Source organism: Echinops telfairi, unplaced genomic scaffold (assembly GCF_000313985.2).
Source record: "Echinops telfairi isolate 266 unplaced genomic scaffold, ASM31398v2 ScPeMD7_31;HRSCAF=116, whole genome shotgun sequence".
Classification (NCBI taxonomy): Eukaryota; Metazoa; Chordata; class Mammalia; order Afrosoricida; family Tenrecidae; genus Echinops; species Echinops telfairi.
This window is the reverse complement of record NW_022103928.1, coordinates 44520413-44541006: the sequence shown is the minus strand read 5'-3', so window position 1 is coordinate 44541006 and position 20594 is coordinate 44520413. Positions and strand designations below refer to the sequence as shown.

The following is a 20594-nucleotide window of genomic DNA, read 5'->3' as shown; positions in this document are numbered from 1 at the left end:
CTAAGCTGAATGGGAACCCCAAACTGGTACCTCCATTTCATGACCCTTCACTCTTCAGTCCCAGTATCATGGGTGCTGGGTGACCCTGGGGTATGGGTTAGCACAACCCTGCTATGCACAGCCTGGCAAAACCCATGATGCAAGATATGCAGACTCCGGGGGAACGACCGGCAGCTTCCTGTCAGAGATACGTTACATCAAAGAGGCTCTGTCGTTCAGGGGAAACAATACCAGAGTAGGCCCATGCTCCTGGTTTCTAGAATGGCCATCAGTTAGCTTCAGGGACAGTGATGGCCAAGACAACCGGAGTGGGGGGAAAACAGGGTAGCAATACCCATTCCTGTCCTTTAAATGGTACCTGGGAAACAGAGCAGTCTGCGGAGTTTCAGGTCACTATGAAGCTTGGCTTTCCAATCCACTCCCAAAGGGAAGAATTCACGAAAGGAAGGAGGCATTCTCTGGAGACAAGCTGGAGAGGTGGAGGGCGTTATATATCTTACTGAAGGTCAGTCACCTCCTCTGAATGGCCTGCCCGACCCAGCCCAATAGAAATAGGACCGCACCAAGATTCAAGCAACCTGGATTCAGGCTTGGCTCGACAGTGGTCCATGGGATCCTGAGAAGATCTTTTCACTGTTCTGAACGCCCAGTTCCCTTGTTGTCACAAATCAGTGTCTATGTGTTGTATGGGACCCCAGGACCTTTATACAAACCTCAGAAGAAAGCCTCATTAATGGTGAAAATCACCATTCCCACCCACTTGGTAGGAGGGAAGACTTAGAGAGAGAGAGTTGGGTTGACTTTACATAAAGAGATGTGATTGTCTTTTGTAGCTGAGCTCACAGTTGCAAGTTCCCACCTACCCAAACCTGCTTCACAGGTATGACCTGGAGGCTCTCACCTGGGGTGCCATCACCCAACACGGGTTCCAGGAACAGGAGTGATTATAACTTCCAGTTTCTGCTCTCTCTGGTTCTGGGTGCACTGCTTCCTCAGAGACCCCAGGGGTTCCTGCAGACCCCCCCCCATTTTTCCTCCCTCCCTCCTTTCTCTAGTAAGAGCCTGGCAGCCTCCCCTGATGCTCTTCCTGCCCTCCTGTTACAGAATGAATGTGTCCCCAGAAAGGTGCACTGAAGTCCTAGTTCTAATAATACCTGGTTTGGAAATAGGGTCTTAACAGATGTTATCCCTTAACTTGAGGGCATCCTGAGTAAGGCGGGTCCTAATCCAGTAAGAATGGCAGGAGGAGTGAGAGAGACAGAGCGTAGATGGCCATGCGACTATGGGGTTCTTCTGCAACTTCAAGACAAGGAACACCTAGGTATCCCAGAGGCCAGGAGAAACAGGAAGCTATTTCCCCCTCAAACCTTCCTGGTTGGCTTCCTGAATTCTGACTTCCAGCCTTCAGAACTATGAGATGGTGCAGTTTTGTTCTTTTAAGCCACCTAGTGTGTGGAATTTTTTTTTTTATGGCCACCCTAGGAGACTAAGACGCTCCCTATCAAAACTTATCTTCAGAGGGGTCTAGAAAGCAGGGGGAATTTAAGCCATGCTCTCCTTCTGATGGTGCCTACATTTTGAACTGGACCATTAATTGAAGGGACAGACTTTGGCAAGGAAAGAAGGAAGCCCTTCGCAGGCAATTTGGAGACTCGTCCACATGAATAGGCAATAAATCTGCTTGTAAAAGGCCATACAAAGTCAAGGCTATTGGAATCTAATGGAAAGTGGAACCAACCAGTTTTCAGGTCAGAGGGAGGACATGTCTTTCCTCTGGGATGAAGATTGGGCAGAGAGGAGGCCCCAAAGTCATAGCAAAAAGCCAGTGGGTATCCAAGCACCCCAATCCCTTGCCTTCTCTTCCCTTCCCTTCCCTTCCCACCAGGATAAACACTTTGCTTCTGAAGCCCTGTCTCAAGAACACACAGCAGGCACTAAAAAATACAGGAAGAAAACAAATAAACTAATACCCCACCCTACTCCCCTCATCTACCATGCACGCCTTTCCAGTCTCTTGAAAAGGGCATCGTGCTTGGTACAATGGAAGGTTCTCAACAAGATGAACGGACTCAGTGGTGGCAACGAGAGTTTGAACATACAACTGTGAGGATGCTCTGGGACTGGGAGGTGTTTTGTTCTGTTAGATACAAGAACCAATACAACAGTACCCAACAGCAGCCATCACCTTGAGGTTGACTCATCGCAACCGACTACAGAATTTCTGACAGTCTGCACGGGAGCGGACCATCTCATCTTTCTCCCATGGAGTAGCTCGCGGGTTTGAAACTCTGACCTTGTAGTTAGCAGCCCAAAGCTTACCACACATAGCTGGTATCCCACCACGGTGTTGAAGATTATATTTTAATGAGTTTCTGTTTAGGGTGGTAGAAAAATATGGAAATGGATAGTGGGCATAGTTGCGTAGCATGGTAAACACAATCAACATCAAATTGGTTGAAATGACAAATGTTTTGTTATCTATGCTTAACAACGACAATAATAAAAAGGGAATAGACTCGTGATTGAGAACAAAGGCCTTCCCAGTTACATAGGAACTAAACTCCTCATTCTTCTGGGGCCTCTATGGGTCAGCCAAGTGCTGTTGGTCGACAACTTGCTGCCACCAAATCTACTGATTCATAACGACCCCATAGGGCAGGGGAGAACTGCCCCCTGAGAGTTTCCAAGACGGGAACTCTTCATGCAAATAGAAAGCCCCGTCTTTCTTCTGCAGGGCGATTGGTGGTTTTGAACGGCTGAGTTTGCGACTAGCAGGCTAACATAACCACTACGGCACCAGGGCTCCTAGTTGTTACTAGCACTAATCTGTGATTGTATGTCTTCTCTCCTCACTTGGCGGGAGCGTCAGACCCACATCCTAGTCTTTTGTTTGCAATACTACGGCCAGCGTCACCACAATTCTAAGTCAATATTGGGTGGTGTTAAGAAAAATGTCATGCTCCCTTTCTGTCCCACACGATTCCTTTGTGACCACAACTTTATTCAGAGTCCCTTCCAGAGAGCCCCAGGTGAGGTCAGGGTTGGGCTATGTGAAACTGCAGCCCGACTCGGTGTGTGTGTGTGTGTGTGTGTGTGTGTGTGTGTGTGTGTTTAGTCCCTGCAGTCTGAGGCCTTAGATCAGTGTTCGCTTGTGACAAGGAGGCAGTGTCCTATGGTCGGGTGTGACCAGCCTACTGTTCTTTCCGTCACCACCCCCTGCCCCCTCCCCTTGCCACTCCCATCCCACAACAACCACTTCTTCCCTGCTCGCTTGGGAAGCTCCCGGGGCCATGGCCACAGCGTCTTCTGAGATCCACTTCTGTCTGGGCCCATCATTGTTAATGGGATTGCTTGGTGGTGCCAGGCATGGCCTAGAGCCAGCTTCACCCCACATGTCTAAACCAATGGATTGATCCGATGCCATGTAATTAAAAATGCTTTGGGAATGGATTGGCCTCGGCCAGCGCTGTCCTGCCCCAGTTCCGGCTGGCATCGCCCAGAGTCCAGGAGAAGAATTCACCTACACTACCCTCCCCAGGCCTGCTTGCTCTTGCCCCTCTCTCACCTGGCTTGGTACCAATAGCACCTTCTTCAAATCCCCACCACAGGGGTCTGGTATTCAGGGCTCCCAGGAAGGTTCCCCTTTGCAGGCAGCTGGTCCACCCTTCCTTGCTTGACCCCCAACCCTTCCAGGGAAGCTCTGATCCCCTTTCTCCCTTCACACACGACTTCCGGACTGTGGGAGCCAGTGCAAAAAGCAGTCGTGTGGAGACTCGGGGTTCCGAATGGAAGAGAAAGCAATCAGTGGGCTCAGTGTGGGACAGCAGCGAACCAGACAGAGGCCCGGGGCCCAGGAGAAAGCAGAACATGAGGATGAAGGGGAAGGAAAGGGTGCCGTTGCATCTGGATAAGGTATGCGTGTGCGTGTGTGTAGGTGTGTGTGTGTGTGTGTGTGTGTGTGTGAAACCAGATTGAAGGGGAGACTGAAGGCAGGGCAGGGTGGGCTGAGGAACCCACTGCTATCTGTGAGGACCAGTCACCAAACCCCCACGGACCTCATGTCACAGCCATCAGGGCTGGCTGCATGGCCCCTTAGGTCCCAGGCTCACCACTTGCTTGACTCACATTTGTGGTTCTAACCACATCCCAGGGCTCAGGAGGAGGAGGACAAGGGAACAGAATGTAGGGTGCTCTCATTGGTGGCAGGAGGTGAAGGGGAGGTGAGAGTGTTTAGTCTGAGTCATTGACCTGTCCCACGGTCCTCTGGGTAGGGGGTGGCATCTCAGTGGGCCCATATGTGGGACATGAGAGGCTCAGAGGGAGGCTGCTTACCTTGCGAGCATGCTTGTCCACGCTCTCCAACTCTCCATCCAGAAGTGGCATGGCAAAGGAGCTCAGATCCTAGGACGAGAGGAACATGGTCAGTGGTGGCCACCAGCCTTTGGCCTTCACCCGGGGACTTCAGATGGTTCCAAGTGGGGTCCTTCCTCTTGAATACCATCCTGGGGTGGGAGGGGGTGTGTGTGGTGGTGTATGTGGTTCCAGGAGGATGAAGAAGGGCTAACCTCACTTCCACATCACCACCCTACCCTCCAGAATGCTGAGCCCCTCGAAGCCCCTCTTCCCAGGGTAGGAAAAGGACCAGGGAGAGGGAAAGAGAGTATGTGGGGAGAGAGAGTCTATCAGAGTATCTACGGATTGGCTGCTGAGTGAGACAGGCACCAGGGTCCCAACAGCATGGCCTGGGCGTACATGCATGCGTGTGCAAGTGTGTGTGTGAGTGTGTTAGAAGGGGCAAGGCAGCAGCTGTGCAAACCACCAGTCATCCACATACTGCGTGGCCTGGGGAGGGTGGATGGAAGTACACGCAGCCAGTAGTGGGTCCTTGGCACGGTCCCAAGCAAAGTCGTCCTTTCTCCTTAGCCGTGCTACCCCCGGCCTTGGTCGAAGCGCCTCCCCCAGGCGGTCCTCATGCCTAGAGGCCTGACCCTTCACCTGTCTTCGAATCCACCCCACTCCAACCCAGCCTGCACGGACCCCAGGCTGCCCCCTTGCACCTGGGCTCACTCAGGGTGGCTTATTCTCCAAATATCAGTGTCTGGCCTCATTTCACTCCATCCTGCTGGCAGAGGGATTTGAAGAATGCAAATCTGAATGTGCCAGCCCTGCCTCTCCCACCCCTGGGAGCCCGGTGCCTCCTCCATCCCCAGGGCCTCCCGGGCCCCACTGCAAGTGCTAGCACAGCACCACAGACCTCCTCTCAGACACCCTCGTCTTGACTTGGCCTCAGTTGTCCCCAGGATGGCTCACCCTGGAGCATGAGAGGACCACCTGGGAGGAACTCATGCCTGGGCTCTTCGAAGGGAAGCGTTAGTAGCCCAGGTGCAGCCTGGTGGAAAGCCAGCTCCTCAGGCACTACTCAGGGGGGCTGTGGTGGATTCAGCATGGAGTCCAGATGAAGTCATCCTCCCTCTGCCAGCACAGTCCACCAAAGGTTGATGTTTCCAAACGCAGCTCTGTGGCGGGACCCTCTGCTGGCAACGCACCTCAGCTATTCAAACGTCTGCTTGAGGCTAAGCTACAACCACTCCTCCCCGCCTACCCCCAAAACACACATATATACACACCCTGCTAGACCTGGACCTGACGTCTCTCAGTCCGTCCAGGGCAGCGCCATCTGTCCCAGCCTGGAGATGACACAAAGACAGCAGGGAACTGACTGCCCTGGCTCTGGCCACTCTCAAACCTTTGGGCCTTGTTCTTCTATGGGGTTTATGACTTCTGGTCTTGCCATTCTCATTTACAGCTTGAACTCCTACATATCCATCAAAGCCCCATCCAGATGTTTTTCCTATCTTCTCTCGTCCCGTGCTCACAGTCCTGCAAGCCCATCTCACAAGAGGATTGCTCCCTTCACGGTCCTATGGTTATTTACCCATCCATACCCCCACCTAGACTGATTCCATCAAAGGCCAGGGGAGAAGGAGTCACCTGTGCATTCTGTCTCCTACACAACAAGTGTTCAATATACCGTGATGTCCATATACCATCACCCCAGTGCTCTAGTACGGGCTATTGCAAAGCCCAAATGTACTGCCAAACCACACGGGTTTCTGGTGTGGTTCACAGGAAGGGGCAGGCGCAGATCACTTATCTCCAGTTTTAATGAGTACATTCCTCTCATGTTTCACGTGGTCATTACCCAAGAACATTTGTTCAGCAACAGCAGTTTCCACCTGGGAAGGCATTTCACAAATACACACCTGTTCCTTATACATCACCCCCCAGACCCAGTCTCCCATCACCGAGGGCCCGGGGAGGCAAGTGGCTCATGTCAAAAGGCTCTGGAAACAGCTGAGGTCAAGCGTCGGGCCGGCTACTCTTGGGGCTTGCCTCTAGTCTGGTGACCACTGTAAGGAGCTGCCACCAGCTCGGTCCAGGGCTTCCTGAAGGTGCCCGTGGTGAACCAGGCCACTCCAACATGCCCACTTCTTGGCCGCCTGGCAGGCTTTGCTGGAAGACTCCCCACCCCATTCCCATGATTGTAATCTTGGCTTTGATCTTCCAGAGAGCTCCAAGTAGCTTTAGGCCCACTGGCTACTGGGTGTGGGCACATCTCTAGCTTCGAGTCGAGCAGGGGTTAGTAAACTTTTGAGCATGGAAGAGCCAATCTTGTCCCTCAGAACAATTTAAAACTTATTTGAGAGCCATCAATATGTTTTTACAAACAGATGAAATCACCAGTAGCTGAATAACATCCTTCAAAACTTTTCCATTTTACTTCCGAGCCACATCGGGCTCGAGAGCCGCAGTCTGCCCACCCCTGGGCTAGAGTAACAAGACTTAGCTTATCGGATGATGAGGACTTGCCCTCTGAGCTTCCTTTACATTCCAGAAGAGCCCAGGCTCCTGGGATTTGCCACGTCTACCAGATCTTTATGCACTCTCCTCACCGTTACGATCTACCCCTCCACCTACTCCTGTGCCATGCTCCAGCCCTTCCACATGCCAATCAAGTGACATTTCATGAGGCTCTGTCGAGGCACCAAGAGAAGTTTAACACAGAGAGGCAGCTTCAGCACCCTGGAATTTTCACCTGTTGCACACAACGTATTTTAGATGTTGAGCACATGATAGAAGATGATGGGCCTTCGGGGAACATGGATGTTGAGGTGGTTTGGGTTGATAAACGTCACCTTCCAGGAAAGAGTCAGGATAAGAGCAAAGAGGGGAGCCCCCATTCCAGGTTTGGGAAAATGTCCAAAGTGCGAGCTGACTTTGAAAGAAACTCACATACCCTCCCCCTTAAAAATCCAGGCAAAAACTAAAGAACTACGACACCCCCCCCCCAAAGTAAGTAATCAACAATATAATCACTGTTAGTTATGCCATCAGTATGTCTTTCTTATCTTCCTACTGAGGCCTCGTTAGTTCCTTGCAGTAACCCGTGTAAGTAGGAAAGGCAAGTGATATTATTATAGTCTATAGATGAAGATGAGGGGGACTGGTCCAGAGGAAGGGTGTTCACCTGCCATGTGAGAGACATGGGTCCAATTCTTAGCCAATACCCCTCATGTCCCGCTCCCCCTCCTGTCCCTGGAGGCCTGTGTGCTGCTATGCTGCTAGAACAAGGTACCGTGGGGACTAGGAAGAAGGGCTAGTAATCTGCTTCCAAAAATCAACCACTGAGTTATTCAGATCACAGCAGTCTGATCCACAAGGGATATAGAAGATACTAGGCCAGATAGCATTTCATTCCATGCTGATTCCAATTTCCATGGGTCAGAGGTGGACCAGATGACTGCTCCTCACCACCACAGTAGGTGGAGCTACTGATGGTGAGAAGTTAAACTACCTTCCCTAGGTCAGACAATCAGGCAGTAGTCAGCAGGTACAATGACCTGGTTCCACCCACTCCTAGCTCCGAGCCCTAGCAATCGCCACTATTTCTTTGGTATTCCTATTTTCCCATAACCGGTCCAGGTGCAGCTTCCACGAAAGCTAGGCATCCTTGGTATAGGAAAGAAGGAAGCATCAACGAGGATTTGTATAGTTCCATCATTCGGTCCCAAGGCTGCTTAAGATACTCCTTTTCTCTTGAAACTCTTTTTCTTAAAGGTCATTTACAAGCACAAGAAAGCCTAAAGAGTTCCACCCCTTGGTGGCAATCCCGCGCCCTCCCTTTACTCTTCTACCTGTGTACGGTTCCATCTTACACCTTGCGCGCGCCCCCACCCCCACCCCGCCCGCAGCATCTCCCACACACACCTGTCCCAACACTTTCCACCAGGCAATGAACATCTGATGCTTGTGACCAGCTCGTCTGTAAGCTCCTGCTGGAGGGACGCCGCAGCAGCGAGGCGCTGGCTCCCGCCACCGTGCTGCTGCTCAGTGTCCCATCGTGTCCGTCCATCAAATACCCTCTTGCATCTCCAGCTTCCCCTTCCCAAACTCCTCTGTTGATGCAGCTGGGAGGCCCCACGCAGAGAGCTGACCAAGCAACACAGGCAGGACAAACACAGCACGGACCAAAGCCTCCATTCCAGAGCCAGTTAGGGTCACAAGTGTCAGGTTCATGATAGAACATTCCGACTGCGGAAGGAATACATCCAGGGCAGCTTCCTTCTCTGTCCCACTGAGCAGGCCCAGTGGCATCAAGCACCAGAAACACCTGACCCCCTTTTCCCACACACCCCCAATCCCCAAGAACACAACCTGCTCCCAGAGTCAGTGAACTAGTTCCAGCCCTGGCTCTGTGCTTACTCTGTGAGTGACCTTGGGCATGTCAAAACTCTCCATTTCATATGTCCAATGACATTCCAATACCTACATTTCATAGTGATGAGAGTACGTCTCAAGATGCTTGCAACAGAAATGTGGGTAAAGGGAGACAGTGGTCAGTGTGAGACATGAAAATAATAATTTATCAAGGGGTCATGGTGGGGGGTGGGGAAGGGAAGAAAGAAGAGCCGATACCAAGGGCTCAAATAGAAAGTAAATACTTAGAAAATAATGATGGCAACAATTGTAAAAATATGCTGGATACAAATGATGTATGGACATATGGGATGTATAAGAGCCCCCAATAAAATGATTTTTTTTAAAACACAATGATGCTTGTCAATGAGTCATTGGAGGTGGGGGATCAGGACCATCGGGGCACACCAAGGTCAAGTGGCCTAGCATAGTTCACAAGGACAATGTTCTACATCTTAATAATGACAGAGGTCTTGACCACTCATGAGATTGAACTATCAAATTGTATGGTATATTAATTATATGCCAATAAAACTCTTGTAAAAAAAAATACAAACCCTCCCCAAAACCCTCATGAGCAGCCACCTAAGGTGGTGAAACCGAACTCAAACTCATGAGAGAGGTCAGGCTTACTGATCAGACAGAGATGAGTGAAACCAACACCATGGTCCTTACCCTCTGGAGCTGGACCTGAACCCTCTGACACGTTAACAATCAACCATTTGAGATCCGAAAAAGGAGCAATGTAAACAGGATACACCGGGAAGAAGTGCGTGAGGTGAAGGGCCTTGAAGTGGGAATGCAATGGGTGAGTTGAATCAGAGTGTATACGAATGGCTGAATGTAAAACTCTGCTCTGCTCTGGCCACCTTCACCCAAATCCCAAAAAGTTTAAAATGAAAAACCAAGATACCTGTAAGTGCACCCATTAGCTGCTTTTTATCTGCCGAACTAAGCAACGAGAGGGGCGAGAGGAGATGTTTCAAAGAGGGTGCTGTCTTGAGAGTAAAATATACCTTCCAATTTCCTAGTCTTCGTCCTAGAATCCTCATCGCCCATCTCGCTCTGCAAGATGAGGCCTGCTCGCTCTCCCACAGCCCCTTCGGCTTTTCAGCCCTCCCTCATTATCTGCTAGGTCCGCTGTAATCCAGCGTGACGGCCACACGGAACTCACAGGCAGCAATCACAAGGAAAGTGCTCCTTCAGGACGAGCACAGGCTGCTCTGCAAGTGAGAAGTGCTCAGGATGCAGTTGTTCAGCCAGGACAGCTTCTTCTCTGCTGTGCCCACAGGCAGGCCTCTCCAGCACTCGGCCTCTTGGCCTGGCCTCTGCCCTGCTTGGGCAATGTTATAAAGCTCTTTTAGGGCTGCTAATAAGTACCCAAAGGGCATTGCCAAGCCTCAAGCGACTCAAATCCAGCTCCATGGGTCAGCAAACACAGTGCTCAGAGGCACCCTATTCCATAAGCCAGCTCCTGCCCCAGAGCTCTCAGCTTTACATGCTCTGTGGACTTGGAAGCCACCGGTCTGTCTCACGCCCCGGCTCCTGGCCCTGCTGCGGCTGCTCCTCTGCCCCTCCACCGGGGTCACAGCTATCTCCTGAATCGAGGTGCGATCAACGCACAGGGAGCTTGGGGTCCAAACAACACGCTCCAGTCCTGGCTCTTCCTCTTTTGTTTTTTCCAGATGAAAAAATCAAATCAAATTTATTAGCATGAAGTTGCTTATAGTATTCTTTTGTTTTGGGCTCTGCCTCTCTTGCTCGGACTGAGATTCCCCCCTTCCTGCTTCTGAGATGGCCCCTTTTATACCCAGCAGGGTGGTACTCAGAACCAGGGAATCACTCAGTGAACTCATGTGACCCCATCTTCAGCTTCTCCCCAGACCCTCAGTAAAAAGTCACTCAGCGGGATTTTAAGGGGCTATGGCCAGAAGAGCCACATGGGATAATTCACTGTCCTTCAGGACCCCACACAGAGAACCGCCGAACCAGCGGAGGAAGGGAGGGCATTTCCTCCCTGAGAGTTTAGAGTACAGCATTCGTGCTTTCTGTCTGTAATGTGCTTTTGATCTGTTTTCTTAAGTTCTACATTGTTTTCTCTGGGCCCCAGAGCCTACTAATGACCTAGATGGTCAGTTTAAATGCCAGGGGAGTCCTATTGGCTGCTCTCTGTGTCGCCAAGAAGACAGGGAATAGCCCCCAGTTGGGCGCCCCCCCCAGCTCCTCATCCAGCTCACTTCCTGAATACTCCCTGCCCCCCAGGCATTGGCACATTTGAGCGGCTCATGCTGGATCCGCCTCACCCGTGTTAACCTGGCTTTGTGGTGGTTTGATGCGCACCCTCCTTGTAATGGTGGAGGAGAGCCCAAGAGCACACACACGGTGACTCCCAGTGGGCTGTCTGGTCACCATCCCCCAATCACCGCCAAGCAGGCGGGTCTTGGTCCCACAAGGTGGGAAGGAGGGTAGGCAACCAGAGTCAGGGCCAAGCGATCAGATTCGGGAACAAATACTGAGTATTGGAACTTGGCAACCGTGAGGCCAGAGGTCGGCAAGGAAAAACCTGGCCTGAATGCTCAGACGGGTCACACTGGGGATGCCAGTTTCTGCCTGGAGTCTAGACTTCCTGCTGTCCGGACGGAAAGACAGTCACTCCGTTTTCCTTTGCTGCCACTCCCCCTGCTCACTTCATGCACGACCTGTGGTTCTGAGTCACACGGTGCCAAGGAGCCAGTGACCTTTCTGTCGCCTAAGAACCAAAGGTCATGACCTTTGTCCAATACTCCAGTCATGGCATTTGGCCTGATTCTTTATCCCGGGAAAGAAGCCCTGGGTTTTGCAAAAAAGCATAATTCTGGCAGCCCGTTCCTCCCCTTCCTCCGTGGAAGACTCTGTTTCACCTCTGTTCCCGATCCCTGGCATGGCCCAATGACACCCCAACAGGCTTCTTGAGCCTGGTAGCAGCCACTGATATTAAACTCCTTGTCTTCGAAAGTAAGGAGCTGTAACCTCCTTATACCAGGGTGGTGGAGGAGCCTTGTCTGTAGTAGACTTGGGGCTCCCTTGACCTTCCGCCTGGGGCACATGGTTTAGCTGCCATGAGCCTCTGACTTCAATGGGTACCATGAAGACACAGTCCTTTTCTTCGGCCCAGAAGGTGGCTGTGAAATCCAGAAAGGGTACCACAAATGAAGGTCTTCCCACAGACTCCATCCTTAAGTGGGACTGGGCGCTCTGAATGCCACCAGCTGAAGAGCCAGAAGCTGTGGGGAAAGCAGAGGGTGCCATCCAGGTCCACTGTCCCTGGGCACTGCTTTGCTGCGCTGCCACCCTTGGAAACCAGGCCACCAACATGCTCAAGCTTACTGACCTCAGGTAGTAAGGCTATCACACACAGAAGGAATAGATGCCTAGAGATAATAACTGACACAAGCATTTATAAAGGATGTAGGGGGGTGGGTGGGAGATAGGGAGGGTGAGAGAACTTGGGGAGCAAACAATGAATGCAGGGGTGGGGAGGGAGCACCAGAACTGATCGTAATTACACAACTCATTTAAAAAGCGATTTACCCATGGAAGTATATGATACGTGAATCCTCTATCAAGGAAACCACAGGCAAACAACAAACTTGACCAGTGGTTATCCTACGTGAAGGGGAAAGGGTTGTTGTGTAGGGCGTTGGGTTATGTCAATGGTGGTAGAATAATTTAGAAAATGATATCGATAGTGGCTCTACAGCATGAAGAATATAATCAGTGACACTGAATTATACAAGTTGTGGAATTGGAAAAATAAAAAGTAATTACCTAGGAGCATAGCAGGGGAGGTTTGGAGGCAAATGGGTGCTCACAACAATGGATACGAGAAGAAAATGTTCTGACATTGATTGTGGTGATGACTGCCCAACTCTTCTTAATGTGACGGAATGATGACGTTGTATGACATTTGAAGTATATGCCAATAAAACTGTTGTTTAAAAAAGAAGAAGAAAGGCTGTCACAGACCTTGGAGGCCCCCCCTTATGATGAATGCACTGTCTCTAACCTCACCCAAGAGGATGACAGGGTAACGAGCGATGGACAGACACACAGCCCTTCCAAAGCCCTACTGCTGTTCCTTCAAGCTTCCAGCTCTCTTCGGGTTCAGAGGAAGCCTGAAGCCACTGTCTTGCAAATTAGAAGTTCCCAGCCCCTCAGTGAACCATGACACCCATGTCGTGAGGACACAATACCAGGTATAACTTAGAATAAAGCAAGAACTCATCATAATGTTCAGACAAGGTTTGTCCTTGCATACACAAACACACACAAAGATATTAAAATTGTCTAACTGGGTAGTGGACAACATGTCTGGGGGCTCTTGCATTAGATGAGCTTTCAAGCAGTGTAAGTAGATTTCAGGAAAGAGCGGAGCTAACTGTTCGCCCCTCTAGATGTCACCAGAGGTCATAATTGTGGGCCCCTCTGTCTTCCTGGTCTGGAATAAAACCCTCAGACTCCTCTTTGGACTTTGTGCCCAGAAAGATAGCCTCACATCTCTTCACTCCCACAGGGAGTCCCCATGCCACCCACTGGCCCTTTGGGCTGTAGGTCCTGCTGCTCTGACCACCATATGCAGTGTGGCTTGGATCACTCCAGAGGGGGCTTTATCGGGTCCTGGATCAGGACAAGCACCAATACAGAGTCATAACAGCTGGTGCCCAGAGATGGCCTCCACCCCCTCTAGCCAACTGATCACCCTTCCTTCACCTGGCCCCAGCCACCCCTCCATCATTAGCACAGAAGACAAAAGCTCCTGCAGAGAGGTCTGCTCAAAGTCCGGTTACTTCACCAGAGAATAGAAGATGGGCAGTCACTCACCCCAGGCGCCCTACAATGTAGGGGAGGGAAGAGCATCCCCTCCTCCCAGCATCAGGTCTGGGGCCCAGAGGCTGGAAAGGCTCCAGCTGAGGTTTGACGTTAATAAGATAAGCAGGGCAAGTGATGCTTAGAGGTTAAACAAGGGCCCAGGGTTTGATCACTAAGAGAGCAGGGAAAATGCCCCAGAAGCCAGATCTTCCTTTGTTCAGGCCAAGTCCAGTCTGCCACCCGGGCTAGCTAGGGTCCACCTGGACCAGGCACAAGGGCTTTTGCCAGAAATACACCAAGTCCTGACTGGAGCTATGCTTGAAAGGAGCACGACCACCCAGGCCAGGGACAGTGGAAGTTACTGTGGACAGAACAGGAGAGACAGTTCCTGGCAGCCACAGGGCACAGGCCATGACCCCCAGCATGCAAACAGATGCATCTGCTAGGCTTCCCTGGTGCTAGCTGCTGGCTGCCAACACACCATGCCCATCGTGAGCGGGGCGGGCTTGTTACATAAGGCGGAGAGGGGAAGGGAAATGGCCTGCTGAGACTTTTAGATCAGCCGCTGTGCCCGGAGGGCGGCAGGTACAAAAAAACAGGGGGCTGTTTGTGCGTGTTTTTTCCAAAGAAAGGAGGAAACAACAACAACAAAAGCTGGTTTTTCATATCCTAGGAATTAGGCTCAAAGAGATGATCTCGTAGGAGAGAGCTCCTCCCCGTTGTGGTGAGGATCTGGTCACTGCGTTGTCCTTGTCGCCAAACCTCAAGTGCAAGGCTAAGGCCGGGCCTCTGGCACGTGACTACTAGACAAGAGGCTGGCAGTTCAAACACACCTCAGATGCCGGGCCCACAGGCCACAGCTCTTGGAGACCGTACAGAGCACAGTTTTACGATGACACGTGTAGGGGCCTACCAGGTGGGCTCAACTTGACCGCGACTGTTTATGGGAGTAGGAGGAGGGGCAGTGGAAAAGCCTCGTGTTCAGTGGGCATGAACCTATCACCGGAGGCAGACGCGCTGCTGGGGTGCTCAGTGTTTCGGTGATGCTTCTAGATGTGGACCGAGATCAAAGGTCTAGCAATCTGCTTCTAAAATCAGCCATCAAAAACCCCCTGGATGTCAAGAGTCCACTCCACTTTCGTCTGTGTGTGTGTGTGAGTGTGTGTGGGGGTGGGGTTGGGGGCGTGTCATCATGAGTCAGGGCTGAATTATGGCAGCCAATAGCAACGTGGCACTGGAGAGACACACCTCCCTCCGCAGCGTGTCTTCAGCATTCTCACTCACAACGGAGGCCACTGGAATCTGTGCATCCAGATCAGGTCCTGAGCAGCTTGGCCCAGAGCCAGATGATCCCTCTCCAAGCACCTGTCTCGGGCATCCATGTCCACTCGGGCCCTCGCCAGGGCATCCCGATGTTGCCACCTATCTGGAAGTCTTTCAGGACATGGCTCTCGGCTGGGCTATTACAACGTGCCAGGGACACCCCCACCACCCACAGAACAACGTGCTTCCCGGCTGCCGTGGGGAAACAATTTTCCCGAGATCTGTTTTTAAACCGAGTGGTGAGAGCAGCCTGTCCTGGGAGAGGCCCCTAAAGGAGAAAGTGAAAGGCCAGAGGCAGAGGGAAACGGAGGCCACCCTGATGCCTACTTCATCCCTTCAGTCTGCTCTGGTTGGCTTCGTGTGGGCTCCAGAAACTCCTTACGCCATTTCTTTGAAATAAGTCTGTCTATATATTTATAGTGGCATGGTGGGTGATGTGCTGGGCTGCTAGCTAAAAGGTCAGCCACATAAACCCATCAGCTACACTGAGGGCAAAAGAGGAAGGTTTCTGCTCTTGTAAATGTAGGGGGGTTCTACTCTCTCTTGCAGGGTGGCTTTGACTCAGAATCGACTTGATGGCAGTGAGGATAGATAAGCATATACAAGGGAGCTTTGAAATGTTTATGAAAAAATTCCATCATCTTTTCATTCCATCTTCCCACAAACTTTTTGAAGCCTCCTCTTATAGAGAGCGTCAGGATTGGAGGAAGGCTTATTAAGAACCTGCGATAGCCTGGTGCCATGACCTGGCTTGCTGAAAGTGAGGAAAACTTGAAACACTTGCAGATGAAGACCAAGACCAGTCTTCAGTAAGGATTTTGACTCAACGGAAAGAAAACCCAAATCCTCACAATTGGACCAATAGGTAACATCGTGATGAGTGGAGAAACAGTGGAAGTTGCCAAGGATTTCCTCTTGCTTGGATCCACAATCAATGCTCATGGAAGCAGCAGTCAAGAAATCAAATGACTCAATGCATTGGGGAAATCTGCTACACAAAACCTCTTTAAAGTGTTGAACAGCAAGGATGTTCCTTTAAAGATTCAGGTGTCGCCTGACCCAAACCATAGTATTTTCAATGGATATCAAAGTTGGACAATGAATACAGAAGCCCAGAGCATTGATGCCTTTGAATTAGAGTCTTAGCAAAGCATCTTGCCAGGATCATGGATGGCCACAAGAACAAACAAATCTGTTTTGGAGGAAATACGGGCAGAATACTTCTTGGAAGCAAGGATGGAGAGACTTCATCGTACACACCTTGGGTATATTATCAGAAGAGATCCGTCCTTGGAAAGGACATCGTGTTTGGTAAAGTAGCAGGGCACTGAGCAAAGGAAGACCCTCCTGAGGATGGATTGATGCACTGGCTGCAATGATAGACCCCAACATAACAATACTTGTAAGGCTGGCGCAGGACTAGGCAGGGCGGCATTCCATTGTACACAGGGTCCCTGCGAGTCCACAGCACCTCACAACAACACAAAAGCTCTCCCGGTCCTACTCTTCCAGGGTGTCTAGTCTGAGACATATGAATGAACACATACAGAGTTACTAGGATGCATGGAAGTCGCTGGGAAAAATGCTATAGCTTAAAAAACAACAACAACAACTAATTTTAGGAGCAGGGTGCTCTTCTTGAGCCTAGAGGCTGGATGATAGAACTCCCTTTTTCAGTAGACTTCATCTCTGCCAAGAGCACTTCCAAACTTAACAGGGAAAGGACAGCTCAGGGAGGCAGAAAGAGGGACACATCACACCTTTGATGTGTACACAATGTCGCCACAGAAAAGCCTCATGTGGCTGAGAGGGACTTTTGGGGTGTTCTCAGCATGGGTTCCTCGACTGCTCAAGTGCTGACGTCCTCACTGACCAATAACAATGGAGAGAGGTGATGTAGGTTGGCAGTTTCTGAAAATACATCAATGCAATCTCTTGATGTATTTTCAGTATTTTTGTTTAAAGCCCAAAGGAAATGGGGCCTTTCCGTGTGAGTGCATGAGAAACTAAGTAACCATGCCTCTGCTCTGGAATTTTATCAGCTCTCTGAGAATGCTGATCAGAAATGTGACAAGCAATTACTATTATCAGGCACGACTCAATGAAGGAATTCTTCATGAAGACATGCTTGTTTGAGAGACATGTCTTCAAAAATTTAAGATTGATAGAGGGCAAGCAGAAGGAGTGTGTGTGTGGAGAACTTAAAAGTATGTTAGAATGACTGATAGTCATCTCTTAATTTAAATGTATGTTAAGTCTCCACTAGGGGTCCACAATGGCTCACAGTACAGAATACACAAAGATAAGAAATAAACCTGCTCATGTGCAAATGTGCTCGACACAATTGATGTATGTATGGATTGTGATAAGCGTTGTACAAGCCCCCAATAAAATGATTAAATAAATAAATGTAGGTAAGAGCTTTGGGTAAAAAAATTAAATTAAATTGCAGTTCAGTATCACTGCTGTTGACAAATTCAACCTAGTATGTTACACATAGTAAGAATCTGACAATGACCATATTTTTACATAATAACCCATGTGAGAGATATATATGTGTATATAGAGATGTCTTAGTTTCCTATGTGCACTGTGTACCTGATATGGGGATATACATCATGTATGTGTGCATGTTATATGCAAAAGCACATTAAAAAGATCAACAATGAAAAAAAAAAAGCTCCAAAGGGAGTCATTTTGGCAGAAAGTGTTGCAACCTGAGAGGTAACTGCATTCCCGAGAGGGCCACCAGAAGCTAGAAACAGGTGCCCATGCTTAGAACAGGTGTCCCCTTTAAATTCCCAATTAGAGGAAACAGATGCATGGGTAAATGTTCCATGACATAGCCCCTCGGCAGGTTCCTACTCAGCAATGAAAGGACAGACGTCATGCGTACATCTCACCATCATTAAACTACAAGCAAGACCCAGGCCCAAATGGCTCCCAGTCCTGCTCTAGGAGCCCATGCCGAGAGTGTGATGGACAATCCTGATGGGAAGCAGACTGCGTTAGCCACAGGCTGGGGGGGGAAGCAGGCAGGCTGCAGTGAGCCGGAAGGAAGCTTTTGGGGTGATGGAAATGTTCTATATCATGATTTGAGTGCTAGTTAGATGACTGTATACACTTACCAAAGAGATATAATACATTGATCAAAATTACGCCCCGAGGGGGTTGCTAACCAGGAGATCAGCAGTTTGGAAACACAGAACCCAAGGAAGGACCAGGCTCTCCACTCCTGTGAAAACTTACAGGCTCAGAAACCCCAAGGGGCAGCTCTACTCTGCCCTGTAGGGTTGCTGTAAGCCAGAATTGAGCAGATGGCAGTGAGCAATACGCTCATCAACGTTCATCTGATTGTGCACTTACAGTGGTAAACGATACTGAAATATGGCTGACCAAAAAGTTACCTGCCAGACCCATGTAGTCATAGGAAGAAATTGAACCACAAAGCAGTCTACAGAATGTGGGGGAGGGGTCCACATTATTAAACCTGAAACAGTCCATGTTTCTTTTTCATTGGATGGGAACAGAATTTTCAGGAAGCAACTGTGCTGTAGGTGATACTCCTATTTTATTCTCTACCAAAACTCTCTGGTTTCAATTGATGCCAAAGCACCTACCAGACTGGGCCCAGGGGTCCCTTCTTCCTACCCAGGGCCCTGAAACGGCCAACATCTCACCTTCTGGACCCTATCTTGTAGCACCGTGGCTACAGATCTAGGAAGAATGATTCATGGGACACCCAAAGCCCAATTTCACCCAAATGAAAATCCTATCAATGCAAGATGTGACAAAGCTGTACAGGGCTTAGATTGTCTTCCACAAGTCCTTTACTTGAGTCAAGGCAGTGTTAATGGTACTCAGGTGTGTTAGTCTGGGTACTTTAGAGAAACAAACCCACAGAAACTCATGTATAAGAGTTATATTTAAAGTTAAGTGCACATCAAGAACACATCCCAACCCAGTGCGGTCCAAGCCCACAAGTCCAACATTAACCCATATGCCTGACACCAATCCATAAAGTCCTCCTCCATCTCAAAAAACACACACTATGATGCCGACTACAAGAGGAAAGCTGAGTCAGTGAACATATAAGCATCTCAGAGCTCCAGCACCCAGGGCTGCATCAGGGTAGGTCCATGCAGCTTCTCCTCGGGGATGTCTTGCAGGAAGTAAGCTTTGCCAGATGAAGCAGGGAACTGGCTAAGGTAGCTGCACCCTGGCCTGATCATCAGAAAGCAAGTGACCCTAGAACTAGAAAGGCGAGGCTCACCGAGCCATTTATCTCTCCACCCATCAATTAACCCCACATGTGTTTATTGGCCAGGTTGGCACAATAAACTAACTACCTCACCAGGTAAGAAAACTCATTGCATCAATCCCTTAGTGATGTGATAGGTTACAGTATCACCTCATCTTATAAGAAGACTCTGAGGAATTATTTTAAAATCCCAACAGGTACATGTGGCTGGGAAGGAGAAGTGCAATAGACAAGGGCCAGGTAAGGCAATTTAATGAGCTACAACCACACATCTGGTTGTTTGTTAGAATGATTCTTAATCCACATGTGCATCAGTTGCTTCTCATTCCAAGTCTGCCGCCTCGGCAAGTGAATTTCATCCTATCCATGCCACGGTCAACTCTGCTCTGGGCTGGTAAAATACTAAAGTCAGATGCATCATCAGACCGTGGAATGGAGGACGTAGTCGTCTGGGAAAACTGCTGGAAGTGGTCAAAAATGAAGATCGATAAAATGAACTGGCACTGGCTGTTTTGAATCGATGTCTTTAAACCGCTTTTCCCCTGGCTCTTGGTGGGTGGAGCACTTTCTCCCCAGCTGCTCTTTTTGGTCGCTCGGGGTCTTCTAAGATGCGGTGATCCAGTAACCTGTCACTCCACGAAGGGATCAGTTCGATGAGTTTTCTTTCTTGGGTACTGTTTGCTCTACTGTGCCAGGAATGACATATTGAGAAGGAACAGAGTCACATGCATCATTAGAAAGAAAATTCCAAGCTCTATCCTGAAGTACAACTCTACCAGTGATTGGATAGTATCCATCCACCCACAAGGCAGACCGGTTAATATGCTATTATTCAAGCCAACACACCAATCACTCATGCCAACAATGAGGACATGCCAATAATGAGAACATCTTCGGATGTCCGAAGATGCAAAAATCATGACTGGTCATTGAAATGTGTAAGTTGTAAACAAAGATGGACCAGCGGCTAGGAAATACGGCCTTGGTGATAGAAATCACGCCAGACATCGCGTGATAGAACTCTTCCAATAATATAAACTGTGACTGTCTGGGCATCTGGACACCCCCGGGGGAAAGACACAAGAATCAAACTGACGACTTCTGTGGACAGAGATAAATAGAGAAGCCCAATAGCGTTCAAAGGATCGCAAGCTATAGAGGGTTCTCAGACTGTAAGTCTTTATGGGAGTGGACAGCCTCATCTCTCTCCCACAGCGGGGCTGGTGGGTTTGGACTGTTGACCCTGTAGTGAGCAGCAGTGCCCCTCAGATCCTAATCAAGAACCCAGGGGGACAGACACAGAGTGAGAAATGCCCATGACATCTCATGTACCTTTTGACTCGGCCTGAGTGCCTCCCTCAGCAACATTCCAGACTTTGTCCAAGTGACAGTGACTGAGGCTGGC

At 49.8% G+C, this 20594-nt stretch overlaps 1 protein-coding gene across 1 annotated transcript in view; it reads right to left on the bottom strand.

Moving 5' to 3' along the window:
* The window catches only part of PRKAG2 (protein kinase AMP-activated non-catalytic subunit gamma 2), a 312641-nt gene that overhangs the window by 204563 nt on the left and 87484 nt on the right, over positions 1–20594 (bottom strand). Inside the window, exon 2 of the mRNA XM_045290146.1 lies at positions 4333–4401. Coding sequence (XP_045146081.1) covers positions 4333–4401 — 69 coding nt within the window. The remainder of the gene's footprint in view (positions 1–4332; positions 4402–20594) is intronic.